The sequence below is a fragment of the Lepisosteus platostomus genome, chromosome 7 (genome assembly GCF_059453375.1).
Source record: "Lepisosteus platostomus isolate fLepPlt1 chromosome 7, fLepPlt1.hap1, whole genome shotgun sequence".
Classification (NCBI taxonomy): Eukaryota; Metazoa; Chordata; class Actinopteri; order Semionotiformes; family Lepisosteidae; genus Lepisosteus; species Lepisosteus platostomus.
In genome coordinates, this window is record NC_142617.1 from 4,844,535 (window position 1) to 4,858,244 (window position 13,710).

Sequence of the window (13,710 nt, forward strand, 5' to 3'; positions counted from 1 at the left end):
AACAGCAGCGAGCGTTCTGGCGCACTGTGGCTGCCGTCGCATCATCCAGGTGGGGCTGCACACTGGTGCAGGTGGAGGGGATCCCCGTTACCTGTGAAGCGCTTTTTGAGTGGACTGTCCAGAAAAGCGCTATATAGGTGTAAGCAATTACAACATGAAGATGGGAGGAACGTGTAAATTCTATACAGACAAGCTAGAACACAGAATTAATAATTAATAATTGCTTACATATGATAATCGCATATGATATTTAAGTAGGGTGACCATATTTTGTTTTTTTTTAAATGGAGGGGGGGATAATCTACACTCGACACATGCCTCCAAAGTAATGAATCTTTATAACTTTTTCTAATAAAGAAATCAATTTAAACTCTCTAGTTTTTTTTTATTAAACGTCTTAATTTACAGGGTTGCTATTTCTCTTCCATAATGGCAAACAAAGGAAAAAAATATAGCCCCATTTTAAACAAAGTTTTTTTTTTCATTTTAACAAAACAAATATCTGAGGAAAAAATGAAGACATCATTAACTTAGAAGACGTCCTCGTTGGTTGCAAAAATGATCAATTTTAACGAAACATTTTGAAATATAATAAACAAGTTAAACATTGTTACTTCTCATGGCCATAAAAACAGCCACACACACCAAAACCCTTATCAGGGTACGCTGCGTGTAAATTCAAAACATCTACCGGTAATGCGTGGAACGAAGGAAAATATGGAGGCCTGTGTTTGTTTACACAGTCCGAGTAACAAGCAGAACACAATCCCTGACAATTTTTGGAATTTTATAAATCCCGGTCGGACCGATATTTTAGGTCTCAAAAAGAGGGCATGTCCGGGAAAAAGAGGGCGTCTGGTCACCCTAATTTAAGTATTGTGATGGAATCGCTTTGACTTGGCATAACGTACTATGTATAGTTGCATGGCACTGCTGTTGATGTCACTGTTAAAAAGTAATGGTCAAAGTAAGACAAACACTTCTGAGTGACACCAGGCTGACGGGCGTGAACATCCCTGGTTATGTACATCTTGAAACGTCGTGTAATCATGTATTAAACCGAACTTTAAAAGTAATGTTAATATCACTCGGAATAAAAACAACGGGTGCTGTTTCGTCAAAGGTTGAATGCAAACACATGATTGCTCATCGATGCTTCTGCCATCTACTGTCTACACTGCGAGTGGCGCCACATCCGGTCTCTAGCCGGGACAGGAGGCGGATGTGACGTTTTGTGTACATCAGGCCTAAAGATTGGTGTCCCTAGTTGTGCGTGTGTTTTCAGTCATTTGGCTGCACACCTCTATTTATTACAATAAAATGCAAAATAAAATATGAAAGACGCTTTAAAGCAGTGACTACGTGCCTCGTCGAAATGATCCCTATCTCGGTGGTGGTGTTTGTGCTGGGAGGGTGGTGTCTGCTTTATCTCGTCGACACTTTACTGAAGGTAAGCGCCTGTGCAAAAAAAACGAGAGAGCTGTGCGGTTTGTTTTTTAAATAATTATACCTGCCATTCTTTCAAATGCGAATAAAAGGCGTGACCCACAGTCGAGAGAGATTTTTCGAAAGATGATAACTAATTCAGTCTAAGTTTCACGTACAGTTGTTTGCAAAAGATGTTTGAATCAATCTATTCAGAGGCTGTCAGTGAATTGGGAGCAATATACTTGCTAAATTATGTTACTGCATCGGTTTTCTTCTTTTCTTTTTCGTGATGATGTGATATTAATGAGAGTACGACAGTTTGTGTTGCTGGTTGTCACTTTAAGACAGATGTGTATTTCTAAGTGCTTTCAGTCTGAAGCACTAGGATGATCATACAGCTCCGCTGTTATTTTGTAATAAATAAATATATTTGGCTGAGTTTCTTGTTTATTGCTTTCACTTTTTTAAGTGAATGGACATTCAATTAAAAAAAACATCCATCTCTCTCTGGTGATTGATACATCATTACCCGAGCTAACTGACATTTAATATTATCAGAAACACTCTCAGCAAAAAAAAAAAGTAAATTAAATTTAACATAAAAGTGCAATACTGGAGCAGATATCTGAAGGAGGTGGGTCTGTTTCAGATTGTATTGACCTTAGAGGAGTGGTGTTGAATCAGTTGGTAAGATCATTTTTTTTAATAGATGGGGTAGTTGAACTCTCCCCTTTTTCTGTCTCCAGTCCTCCAGCAGTGTGAAGACCTCGTATGAAGACTGGCTGTCCTCCAATGGGCTGGCTTTGTCCCCCTTCCACATCAGGTGGCAGACTGGCCTATTGAACCACTTCTTTGCCAAGTGGGGAAGATGGAACCCCCAGTTTCTGTACCGTTGGTGAGAGTCGCTGATGAATCATTAATGCCCCCCGGACCGCGGTAAATTTCACTCTAACACAGGGAAATGCAATGTTTTATTTATTAGAATTGAGTCAATTTTATAGAGAACTTATATTTAGAATTCACAGGGTGAAACTTACTTAATAGGGAGATGTTTTATATTTTCATGATTCTGATGAGCACGTTGGAGGCATTATCTTCACTGTGCAAAGTCCTGAGGAGTGGTGTTGTGTAACACAACCTTGTTGATGTTTGCTCAGATTAAGAGTCAGTCCACTACTGAACTTCCTCATTTCCACAAGGGACGTGCAGATAAGCTGCTTATGCAGGCAACAGGTATATCAATTGCTCAATAGGCGCACTTCCTAAAGGTCACCAAATAGTGCCTTGTAGAAAAAGAACAAGGAATATATGATGCACGTGGAACTTGCTTTTGAATTTCCTGGCATCTTGTTCTCTGTAGTTGTGTTATTTAGAGTACAAATGCAAGTGCCTTAACATCAGTGTTGTCTCAATCTCCTTTTCAGCAGTGGGTTAATTCTTGAGTTTTCAGAAGTGTACCGTTGGTAAGTTCTGGGGAGAGGTGGTATAGGTCTTGGCAACGTTAAGCAGTGTTGGTGTCTGTGCAGGTTCAACCTGGGCATGATCTTCGGTGTGGTAGCCATGTTCGGCTCCATCGTCCTCCTGACCAAGACTCTGCTGCAGACCCTGGCTCAGATGCTCTCCGAGAGCCCAGAGGGCTCCAATGACCAGATGCTGCAGGTGGTGGTAAGGTTATCTCCAGAGAACTGGAGGGGGGGGGGGGGGAATCTAAAGGAAATGATCTTGGATAAGATATTAAACATACAGTGCCATAGACCTCGCACAACTGAACGTGGATCTGAAAACCTCTAAGGTATCAGTTTAAGAATTCCCAGCTCTCTGTACAGTAATATACATTTACTGGAGAAGTAATTGCTTGGCAACTAGTCTTCTTTAAAGTGAAGTGGCAGAGTCAAGCTAGAAGAGCTTTATTCACCCAACCTTACCTATAAATAACTTTGCACCGCTGTTTTACTGTTGGAGTGTGTGCACTCGTAGCAGTGTGTATGTGGCATTAAGATACCAGGACTGACGGAATGCAGAGGGAATATCGGGCCAATGAGTTGACAACCAGAGCTATAAAAGAGGAAAAGGTGAAGGTGGCCAGGGTTCGGGAGCGGGGAAATGCATTTGCTTGCGATCTGTGCCCTTCCTGGTATTGTTTCTAAATTGTGTTTTGCTTCGTTGCTGTGTCACTATCAACAGGTGCCTGGTGTCAACCTGCCTGTCAGTCAGCTGGCATACTTTTTCATTGCCATTCTCATCAGTGGTGTCATACATGAGTTTGGCCACGGGGTGGCAGCAATCAGGTAAAAGACCCAGGATTTAATGTTCTTTGGAACTGTGTGCAGACTGAGCCTGTATTTTAATTTAATGGTTTGTAGTTTGTGATTAGCTGAACAGTTTATGAGCTGCAGTTTAATTTGCATGCCATTGATAATATTTGTGAATTTTCAGTTTTAATTAGGATAACAGCCAGCAGAGTGTAAAACTTGAACTGGATCAATGTTCTGTGCGATTGAATTCATGTTTCCCCTGTTAATAGAGGCTGTTTTTTCTTAAGGCTTAATGTTTTGGAAACTCTTTATCTCCTTGCTCTGTCTCTAAGGAGATGTTCTGTATAGTTTTTTGTATTCTCTTTTCTCTTGCACATTCAGACTTTTCTGCTTTATTATCGTGTGATGACATAGAACAGGGGTCTCACTTTCTTGGCCTACAGAGCCCATGTCCAGCAGGTTGTACAAGAAGCCATTATAATGACCAATTTCCACATCCCCAGGACAATTTAACTGTGGTCAGTTAAACAGGTGATTTGTTAAATAAAGAAATTTAGAGATTGTTTGGATTTTTTTCATCAGCTCTCAAACACCAGACTTCTCTTAATTGAACAAATTGCTTGGTTGATCTAAATCTTCAAAATGATCTTTGTTCTTCCTCGCATGTAGAAAACAGGTGATCTAGCTGGTCTTGGGCTCTGGAGGACCATGGTTGTAGACAACAGATGTAAAAAAAAACATGTTTTTTTAACATTTAATTTTTTTATATTCTGTTTGTTCAGAGAGCAGGTGAGGTTTAATGGCTTTGGGATGTTTATCTTTATCATCTATCCTGGTGCGTTTGTAGACCTCTTTACAACACACCTGCAGCTCATTTCTCCAGTCCAGCAGCTCCGGATATTCTGTGCAGGTATGACTTTACTGCAGCCTTCAGATAATAATCTAATTTTAGATTATTAGCAGATGTTACATTAGTAAAATCATATTTTGTAATTCTGGGTACATAGAGCTTTATGATGACTTTAATCAGGATAAAATGTTTTCATGAATGACACAATTGCTTATACAGATTTGAAGCTATAGAAGGATAATATCATATTGCTTATCTACGTTTTGCATTACTTTAGAATTGTAAGCATGCCTCGTTGATGTGGTTTGCTTTCAGTAAGAAACTTATCCATTGAACCGCTAGCAAATTAGTTCAGGCTGTCATTTACTGCAATGGACTGGATCCACCAGAAAGGGGCAGTGTTTGTTCAAGAAGCGTGCAGTTTTCCTTTTGGTCAGAAGTCTTGCACAGGAAAAAAACTCCCCACAAAGCAAATCAAGACTTGTAACCATCTTTCAGTTTTCTTTGAGGGTAGAACTGCCCTTTTATTCAAGCATCTTTACACTATTTTAGTCTCCCTGGTGTTAAGAGGACTGTTGCGGTCAAAGAAATGTAAGATTGCCTATGTAGATTGATTTGATCTGTTTAAAGGTTTACAAACGGAATGCTCTTGTACTGATGTTACTGATGTGCACAGGATTATTAAATGTGTGCAATAGTAGTTTGACTTTTCACTGACTGTCTTACTTGGCAAACTGAAATATCAGCCTTGCTTAATATAAGAACCTGCTGCTTGACAACCCCAGAATGCGGTTATATGGTGGAGTCTTATCTGTTCTTGCAGAGACTTTACTAAAACGTAAACACCCGCTCTCTTGGTTAATCAGTTAATTCGTTGAGTGTCATATGTTTGGTTTAATACCTTTGTGGTCAGCTGTGTCATTGTTGTAAAAGGGTAGATGATACGAATTCTCTTTGCCTCTTCCTCCTTTTTGATTCTCTGTGTGTAAATGTGCCCAGAAGTTCCTATTGCCCTGTTGCAGATTGCAGACATGTTGCCCACATTCTTGCTGTGAAGCTGTAGCAGAGACCCACTGTGAGGGCCAGGTAGAGAGTTTTGTGCTGGAGTGCGTTTCTCCTGACGTGCCTGACTGGCAGAGAGGCTCCTGATAGGGCTGTGTTGCTTCTCTGCAGGGGTCTGGCACAACTTCGTCCTGTGTGTGGCTGCGCTGGCCTTCCTCCTCCTCCTGCCCCTCTTCCTCTTTCCGTTCTACTACACTGGGGCCGGCGCTCTCATCACAGAGGTTGTTGAGGTCAGTCCTGTACCATCTGTGACTGTCAGTGAGCACAGGAAGACACAAGGGCTGTGTCGGCAACCTGCGCTGGTTAACTGCACTATGTATTCAACCAGACTCTTATCTCGTCTTATGGTCTTATGATTTTTTGTACATGTCTTTTCTTGCAAATGGACGAATGTCCTTTTAAGTAAGCAGATAAGACATTTCCTCTCAGGCGAAGCCAGGACATTCCTTTACAGAAGGGTGCAGAAGGACAGCTAGTGAGTCTCTGTTCTGAGATCTTGTTTAATCTGGTTCAGTTCCAGTGTCTGGCCGTGTGATCGCCAGCTTCCACACATCTGGCGCCAGCATACAAAAGGCCGTGAAACGCAATGTTTCAGATACTCTTTTTTTTATTTTTTGAATCCCTAAAATTAGTGAAGAAAGAATGTTATTGTTGGTCATGTTTTCATTCAGGTAACCGGGTGATCCCCTTTTGTTTTGTCCCTCATCTGCAGCAAAAAAAAAACTTTCACGAAAAATAGAAGAAGGCAGGGCTGTCCAGCAGAGACCCCTGGTGCTGGAGGGCCAGTGTGTCTGCAGGTTTCTTCCAAAGCAGCAACATGTGAAGAGCTGGGAGACATTGGTCCTAATTAAGATAGTAACCAGCTGGTTTAGCTCGTTAAGAGCTGAATTAGACCTGAATAAAACCTGCTGACACATTGGCCCTCTGGGACATGGATTGAACACCACCTGTCTTAAGGCTGCAATCAGACATCGCTAGAGGGATCACATTGGGTTCTTATTGTTATGGCTTAATCACAGAGCATAAGGCTCTGTTTGTAAGAGTGTGTGCGTTTTGGCCAAGGTCTTATGATTTAGATATCAAATTAGTAAAGTGTCAAGTAGCATGCAGATTTGCTAAGCAGTGCCTAATGTTTGCTGTAACATAATTTAATCTGTTATCCCTCTAGAATACTTACCCAACTTTGACAGAAATGTCCTGCCTCTTTGTTGGTGAGGTGGTGGGTTACTGATAACAAACATATCGGAGAGGATTTCCCCTTTTCCACCCGGCGTTACTTCGAAAGGTTTCATAACAGCTTCCCAAAAACTCAGCCCTCTTACTTACATGCAACAGAGAACAACCCAACCACTGTACTCAAAAAGCCTCTTAGCCCTTTGGAGAACTACTTGACAGTTGGTGGTTTATGACCAGATAATCTTAACAGTGCTTTGCTGCTCTTGTAGGCTAGAGCATCAGTTTTTAAACTGTCTGGTCAGGGTCGTGCACTGATCAGTGTGACAGGGCTAGAGGCTTGATAAAGAGGTTTAACTGTGTAGAACATGGAGAAAGTAATCTGCCCATGCTTTATCCTTTATACCCTCTGTCTTAATCACCCAGAGACAGGCTTTGATTTTTAAGTCCACAGCATGCTGGATTGCTCCATGAAAATGACAAGACCAAAAAAAAAAACATAGTGCCCTTCCCGTTACTCTGGATAGAGTGTTTGCAGATATTTTTTTTCTATTTGTTTATAGACTTGCACAGAGTAGGGAATGTTTTAAATAGCCAGTTCATCCAGAAAGTAGAGATTAAAACATCGGTGGGCAGGGGAAGGGGGGGGTTCAGATGTGTAGATTTTATATTTTGGGGAGTTGCTTCCTCATAGGAGGTAGCATTAAAAACGGACTGTTCGGTTTAAAAATTCATTCAGAAAAAGTGGTGCAGGAGCAGGAAACTTGATGAATTCCAGCATCCTTAGTGATTTCATTGATAATTTTTTTATGATTAATTTAACATATAGGCCATTTAAATGCAGGTTGTGTCAATGTGTGATACACCTGCCAGGCCAGGTGCCGGGGCTGCCCACGTGTGTTCTAGGGTGCTGTGAAAGTGTTGGGGGCCCCCCGAGCTTCACCCTGATTTTCTGCCCCCCCCCCCCCCCCCCCCCCCCCGCTCTGCTGCAGGACTCCCCGGCCAGCGGGCCGCGCGGGCTGTTCGTGGGCGACCTCGTGACGTGGCTGGAGGACTGTCCCGTGCGCAGCGTGGATGACTGGCACGCCTGCGTCAGGGAGATCTCCCACCGAGCCCAGGCCGGCTACTGCGTCAATGCCGCCACGCTGCAGGACACGCGTGCCGGCGGCAGAGGTGAGGGGGGCGCGTAGGTATACACACACGGCGATCTGAAACTTGAGCCTGTTATAGGAAGGAATGTCTCTTTGAAGAGACTTAACAACTTAAGTAGTTTTGTGCAGGTACAGGGTATGCTACACATCTCCGGTCCTTTCACCTAAGCCCATAATTATCTAATTAAACTCACTACTTGATTGATTGGACGAGTCAGAGCCTTTCCTCGTTCTTGAGAGAGACCTGTAAAACCTGCAGGACAGCAGCCCAGGGGCACTGGAGATGGGCTGTCAGGATTTACAGCTTTGACCTACTTTTTCAGAATCAGTTTCTGAGCTCGATTCTCAACATTGAGTTACCCTTCTGTTTGACTGCTTCGGAAAGTGTCCTTTTAATCTTTTTCTGGTTTTTGGAGATATGACCATTATAAACCCAAGAGTCGCTGAGAACGAACTTGCCACATTCCTGACATCTTAGAGCTTTGCACTTCATGAAAAGTGCAAACATTTTACCAGAAACACCTGCTTGACGTATTGTGTTAAAGAATTGTCAACATGTTGCACATGTCTGCCTTGTGCAAGGAATTTGCAGTTCGGCTGCTTTAACTTGGGCCTTTCTTCTCACAGGATACAGGAGGCTGGATGGAACCATTGAGTGCTGCAGCAACAACAGCCTTACTGACATCTGCTTCTCCTACAGCAACAACCTGGAGAGTCGTCTGGTGAGTGAGGGGCTCCCTGCCTTCCCTTCAGCAGTTCACTAAAGTCAGACATGGAACAAAGCCACAGAAGATACTGCACTGGCTCAGTGGAGAAGACAGGTCCTGAAACGTTTTCCCTTTGGGTAGCGTCTATGAGTTAATGTGCCTTTCGGCCTGTGGAGGGTTCAAATGTCAATGTACTGTAGTCCTAAAGCCACAACCATAGAAGTATAGAGCACATCCTTACAATCATAGAAGAACTCATCTGTAGAGAGGAGTCTGAAATTACTGACCTAAGAAAGTACTGGGGGAGTCTTGTTTATTTCTAGGTAACACACTTCCTGTGACCAGAATTACTGCTTTATATGAAATTCCTGTTTCTTAGTTGAGTGAATACACTACTTGATTTTTAGATGCTTTTAACAAAGCATTAAAATCTTAAACACAAATTCTGTGTTTCAAACAAAGTAGAAGTACATGGGTATTGAATGCTGAAATTAAATTTGTCATAATATCTCTTGTACCACATGTAATAAAAAGTATCCAAAAGGCGACATGAGATTATTGGAAGAGGGAAAAGGTAGACAAACAGGTTTGGGAGCAAGCGATCAGTGTCACCTGTCAGCTGCATGCCCATTACAGACCAGGAAAGGCAGCCAACCTTAGAACAAACCAACCTTCTTTCATAATAAATCAATCTTGGTCTTTTTAATTAGTAAATGGTAAATCTAATCAGCCCAGGGTAGGTGTAAAGTGATCTATAATAAACACAGAAAACTTAAAAAGCCCCACTTCCAGGACTGCTGTGTTAGCTTAATTCATTTTATCTACTGGAAGGCTTTAAAAACGCAACAAATGCTGTTGGTTGCAATACTCTTTTGTTGCATTTGAATGCCTCTCAGTATATTTTAAGAAAATATTAACCATACTAAGTACAGACTTTAAAGATTCACTTTGTATTCATGGGGATAATGGAATACATTGTCTTGGTCAGTCAAGGTCACCTCTACAAATGTCCACCCCCGCACTCAACACTCAAAGGCATAGTGCAAAAATATCATAGAAACAATTAAATCTAATAATATCTCAGACCTTGACTGAGTGTTGTTTTGTAACACAAAAGCAACGCACAGCATATTGTTTTTGAATCCTTGAATTGTAGCTTTCTTGAGTACAAATTCTGTATCGGTGACCCACACAGCTGCTGTTTATAGATTTAGATCTAAACATTCAGCCACACTGCTCTGCAGTGGCAGCTGGCATGTTCTTCTCTGCTGGAAAATGTGTTTTTTTGATAAACAGGCTCTCCAGCGCAGTGGTTTACTGCATAACGCCACACCACAGCTATCAGTTGTTGAAACAGGACTTCTTCTAACTGTGCAGTCTTGTTTGAGGACCTGTCCTCTTTTTTTATGTTACATGTGTGTTCTCAGTTCACGATCTCTTAATTAAATTAATGTGCTCTATTTTAAATCTGTAATCACAAACATTTCAGCATCTAGGCTGTTCTAAGAGATGTTAGCTTTAGGTAAATAACACATACCTCAGATAAGACAATGCCATTCCAGGAGTAGGAATTACTGGACTTTCCAGTTTATTCAATTGGTTGCCTTTGGTGCAGATATCTCTTTAATTATGTAGCTGAATTAATTATGATGTAATTAAAGTGCTGATTGTGCAGTGGATTGGAAGGCGAGGTTACAGACCAGGGGTAGTCAACCATGGCTACTTGTTCGATGCTGTTGTGTGACTTTGAACTTTCCGATAAATCAATGACCAAACTGAGCCTTTATTGATTAACTAACCCTGGTGCTGGAGATCACTTTTGATAATTAACTAGCTGGATTAGCTGGAGCACTGACATGCGCCGGGGGTGGCTGCCACTTGCTTTCAGTGTTTCTCTGCTCTCTGCTGTAGTATGCCTGCCTGCCAGCCAGGAAAACCATTGAATTCAGCCAGACATGTCACACCAACATGGACTGCCAGAAGGACTTCGTACCCAGCCTGTGCGCGGTCCCCTCCTTGGAGAACCAGACCCGGCTCATTCGGGTCAAGCACCAGCCGCAGCTGGACATGCTGTTCGTGGGGTACCCCCTGCACCTCCAGTATGCCGGTCAGTAAAGGCTGGTCGTAGTGGTCTTGTGTGCAGAACTCTCAGCGTGTACTTATGTGACAGTCGGTGTTAGTCTTTAAACCATATGTATAATTTAATCACTTTTGCTGCTTGTTGTTCAGCATATATTATACAGCATATAACATATACATCTAATAATAATACCATGTTTAAGAATAGTTCTGGCTATGTGAGGTATTTAAAGATGTTTTTATCTTGGGGAAAAAACCCTTTAAATTGCAAACTAATATCTCCCTCTCTCCTTCAGTGAGTCTTACCAACTTTGTACCAAGATACGGGTTTCTTCATTTTGACCTGCCTGTGGTTATCGAGACGTTTTGCAAGTATCCTTTCAGGAGTTGGTCAACCCATCTGAGGAGGAGGAAGCGCTTTGTCAGAAACCTGCTTCCTCACGAGAACGCCAATGTCCCGATTAGAACGGGCACCTGTGTGCTCTCTGCCCGTCTGCGTTGTTGGGAAGACCAATGACACTCAGTCCTCAAAGAGAATAACAAAAACATTTAGGGAGGTCTAAATACATCGGCACAGATTGTCTTTGAAAACAGACCTGAAGCTACTATACCTCATGTGCACTACTAAGGCACTGCCAGCAGTGTTGATTTTTGTTCTCGTGTGCAGTGTAAGCATGGCTTAAAGAGAGGTCTGTGGTTTGGGCTGCTGTATTGCAATTCGGTTTGCACTCAGGCAGCTGCATATATTCACTGCTGAGACCAGCTCACTTATTTTGCCTAGCTTAATGAACCATATCCCCGCCTAGGAGAAAAGAGGGGTGCACCTTGTGCGGTAAACGCACCAAAGTATCCCCATTTCCGATGAGCTAAACACAACAGGCACACGCGTGCCTGACCGCCGGCGATGTTGGATGACCTTGACTGCACCGCCACAGGTACCTGGTGTCTCTCTCGGGTGCGCTGGCCGTGATCAACGCCGTGCCCTGCTTCGCTCTGGATGGCCAGTGGATGCTGCACTCGCTCCTGGAGGCCACCCTGAGCTCCCTCATCCTCGAGAAGCACAACCGGGAGCTGCTGGGCTTCTTCATCCTGCTGGGCGGCAGCGCCCTGCTCGCGTCCAACGTCGCCCTTGGCCTCTGGATGGTGACGGCGCGGTAGCATTCAGGGTGGGGTGGGGAGAATCCAGCCTGCTCCCTTTCTGTTCTGCTGCCCTTGAACAGCAGTTTTACTCTTGATGGTGTGTGACTGCGGCTGAGAGCGGGGACCGACGCCGCCCCAGCCGTCCCTCGCTCGCTCAGGATAGTAAAGAGCAGGGAACTCTTCAGCCAGGGAGGCCCATCATTCTGACATTCCCAGCATGCCTCTCAGCCAGCTGACTGGTTCCCATGCCAGCCTTATGCACAGCTCTGCTGAGCCTGATGGTGTCATTCCAGGTCCTTCTCATCACTGTTTCATATAGAGGCCAAAGGCCACCTCCAGCCTGTCTGATCAGAGCCTGAGGAATTCTGAAAAACAGGTCTTTGTTGGAAGGTTTAAATCCCCCCTTCCACAAAGGCTGTGATCATGTGCACTGTGTTTTTGTGATTTTACATTTTTATTATTTTATAATGGGGATGATCAGTATCTTCCCGATGTTTTTTTTCATTTCCCACCTTTTCTTGTTAGTGTTCTGTCTAGTGAATAAAAGTTGTTATTGATGCTGCATCATAGACTAACTGTGCCCAGCCACTAGTCTCAATAGTAATGAAGGAAGCCATGTCTGGCTTAATAACTTTTTAACGATAGTCTGAACCAGAGGTCCAGGACTCAGCTGATGGAGTAACTGTGAAAACAGTTGAGTATTGCCATTCTCCAGTGCTTGCTAAGCATGGATTGATTTTCTTTTTAAATATTCCTGTGATGGTAGTTAACAGTATTTGGAAACATGAGCATATTTCCTTTTGGGATCCACTACTAGGAAGAATGTAGTGTTTAAAAACTAGCAAGTCTAATACCAAAGGTTTTTCAAATAAAATAAACCACAGCAATATTCCTTAAAAGAAATCTATTATGTTTAAAGTGGTTATCTATCAAATATTAAATCTAACAGTTAAGGGCATGCGTGATAGTTCTTCTTCTACTTTGTGTTGTGTTAAGAGAACTGAAATGAGCAGTGTTTATTCTGTACAGTAAATTCTTTTTTCAAGTATGACCTTGTCTTATTTCACATGCAGTTCAACACAGCACAGGATAGAAAGCACCTTTAAATGTGAGTTTGCAAGGGGACAGAATTCGAAACGGACCCGAGTACTCCTGCCCGAATTCTGCATGCATTCCTTCAGCCCAGCATCTGCCAGTGACGGACCATTGAATCAGAAATTAGCAAGCAGCAACAGTAAGAGAATGAGAGCAAGATGTTTCTTTGACTGCCTCAGCTTGAAGAGCAGGTCCTGCAGTTCCAAAATGCCTCAGCCTATATCGGAGGTCACCGACCCTGGTCCCCGGAGAGCCTCAGTCCAGTTCTTCTTGTAGGTTGCCTTTGTCTCAAGACTGCCAACACCTGTAAGGTATTGATGCGTTAACCTAATCCGCTGTTCAATCTGGAGAGCCCTGGTCCTTGAGAGTTGAAACGTGTTGAGATCCAGGGCCCCCCGTTATTTGTAAATACATTTAAAATGAAGACTCTTGCAAATCTTTAGAAATGGGTGATTTGACGGTAACCTGCAAAAGCTGCAGGACGTGGGCTGTCCAGGGCCTGGGTTCGAGCCCCCTGGCCTGTGTGGTTCCACTTGTGGGGTACCCTTGACTTGTTCATTTTCACTTTCCTGTTTAAATAAATGGTGCGCTGTAATGCAATTGAGAAGTTACTGTTCAGTAGGTCTGTTGGTGTATCAATAATTAAAGTGCATGTTTTCAACAGTAACATTTTCTGTTGTTCAGTTATACACTGTGTTAAATAAGGAATGAAAGTGTCCGTTATTGCCTGTTATCATCCATTTTAGTCCCAATTTATGGGAATTCAAGCA

General features: G+C 42.9%; 1 protein-coding gene across 2 annotated transcripts; it reads left to right on the forward strand.

Annotated features, from left to right (window-relative positions):
* The first annotated feature begins 1,206 nt into the window (after window positions 1-1,206).
* On the forward strand, window positions 1,207-13,607 carry mbtps2 (membrane-bound transcription factor peptidase, site 2). Of its 2 annotated transcripts, XM_088638721.1 has the most exons (11): window positions 1,207-1,450; window positions 2,175-2,323; window positions 2,955-3,093; window positions 3,613-3,716; window positions 4,466-4,593; window positions 5,707-5,825; window positions 7,761-7,941; window positions 8,547-8,641; window positions 10,538-10,733; window positions 11,002-11,077; window positions 11,641-13,607. In XM_088638721.1, the coding sequence occupies exons 1-11, from the start codon at window positions 1,376-1,378 to the stop codon at window positions 11,861-11,863; spliced, it is 1,485 nt and encodes a 494-aa protein (XP_088494847.1). In that variant the 5' UTR covers window positions 1,207-1,375; the 3' UTR covers window positions 11,864-13,607. The 2 variants fall into 2 exon arrangements, with proteins under 2 accessions (XP_088494847.1, XP_088494848.1); XM_088638722.1 differs by lacking the exon at window positions 1,207-1,450 and having other exon boundaries at window positions 2,232-2,364.
* The last annotated feature ends 103 nt before the right edge of the window (window positions 13,608-13,710 follow it).

Bases quoted from the DNA above. Each gene is read 5' to 3' on its own strand.
- mbtps2 (XM_088638721.1), top strand. From the start codon at position 1,376: ATGATCCCTATCTCGGTGGTGGTGTTTGTGCTGGGAGGGTGGTGTCTG. The intron at 3,094-3,612 runs GTAAGGTTATCT...CACTATCAACAG, and splicing joins ACCAGATGCTGCAGGTGGTG to GTGCCTGGTGTCAACCTGCC. The intron at 3,717-4,465 runs GTAAAAGACCCA...CTGTTTGTTCAG, and splicing joins CACGGGGTGGCAGCAATCAG to AGAGCAGGTGAGGTTTAATG.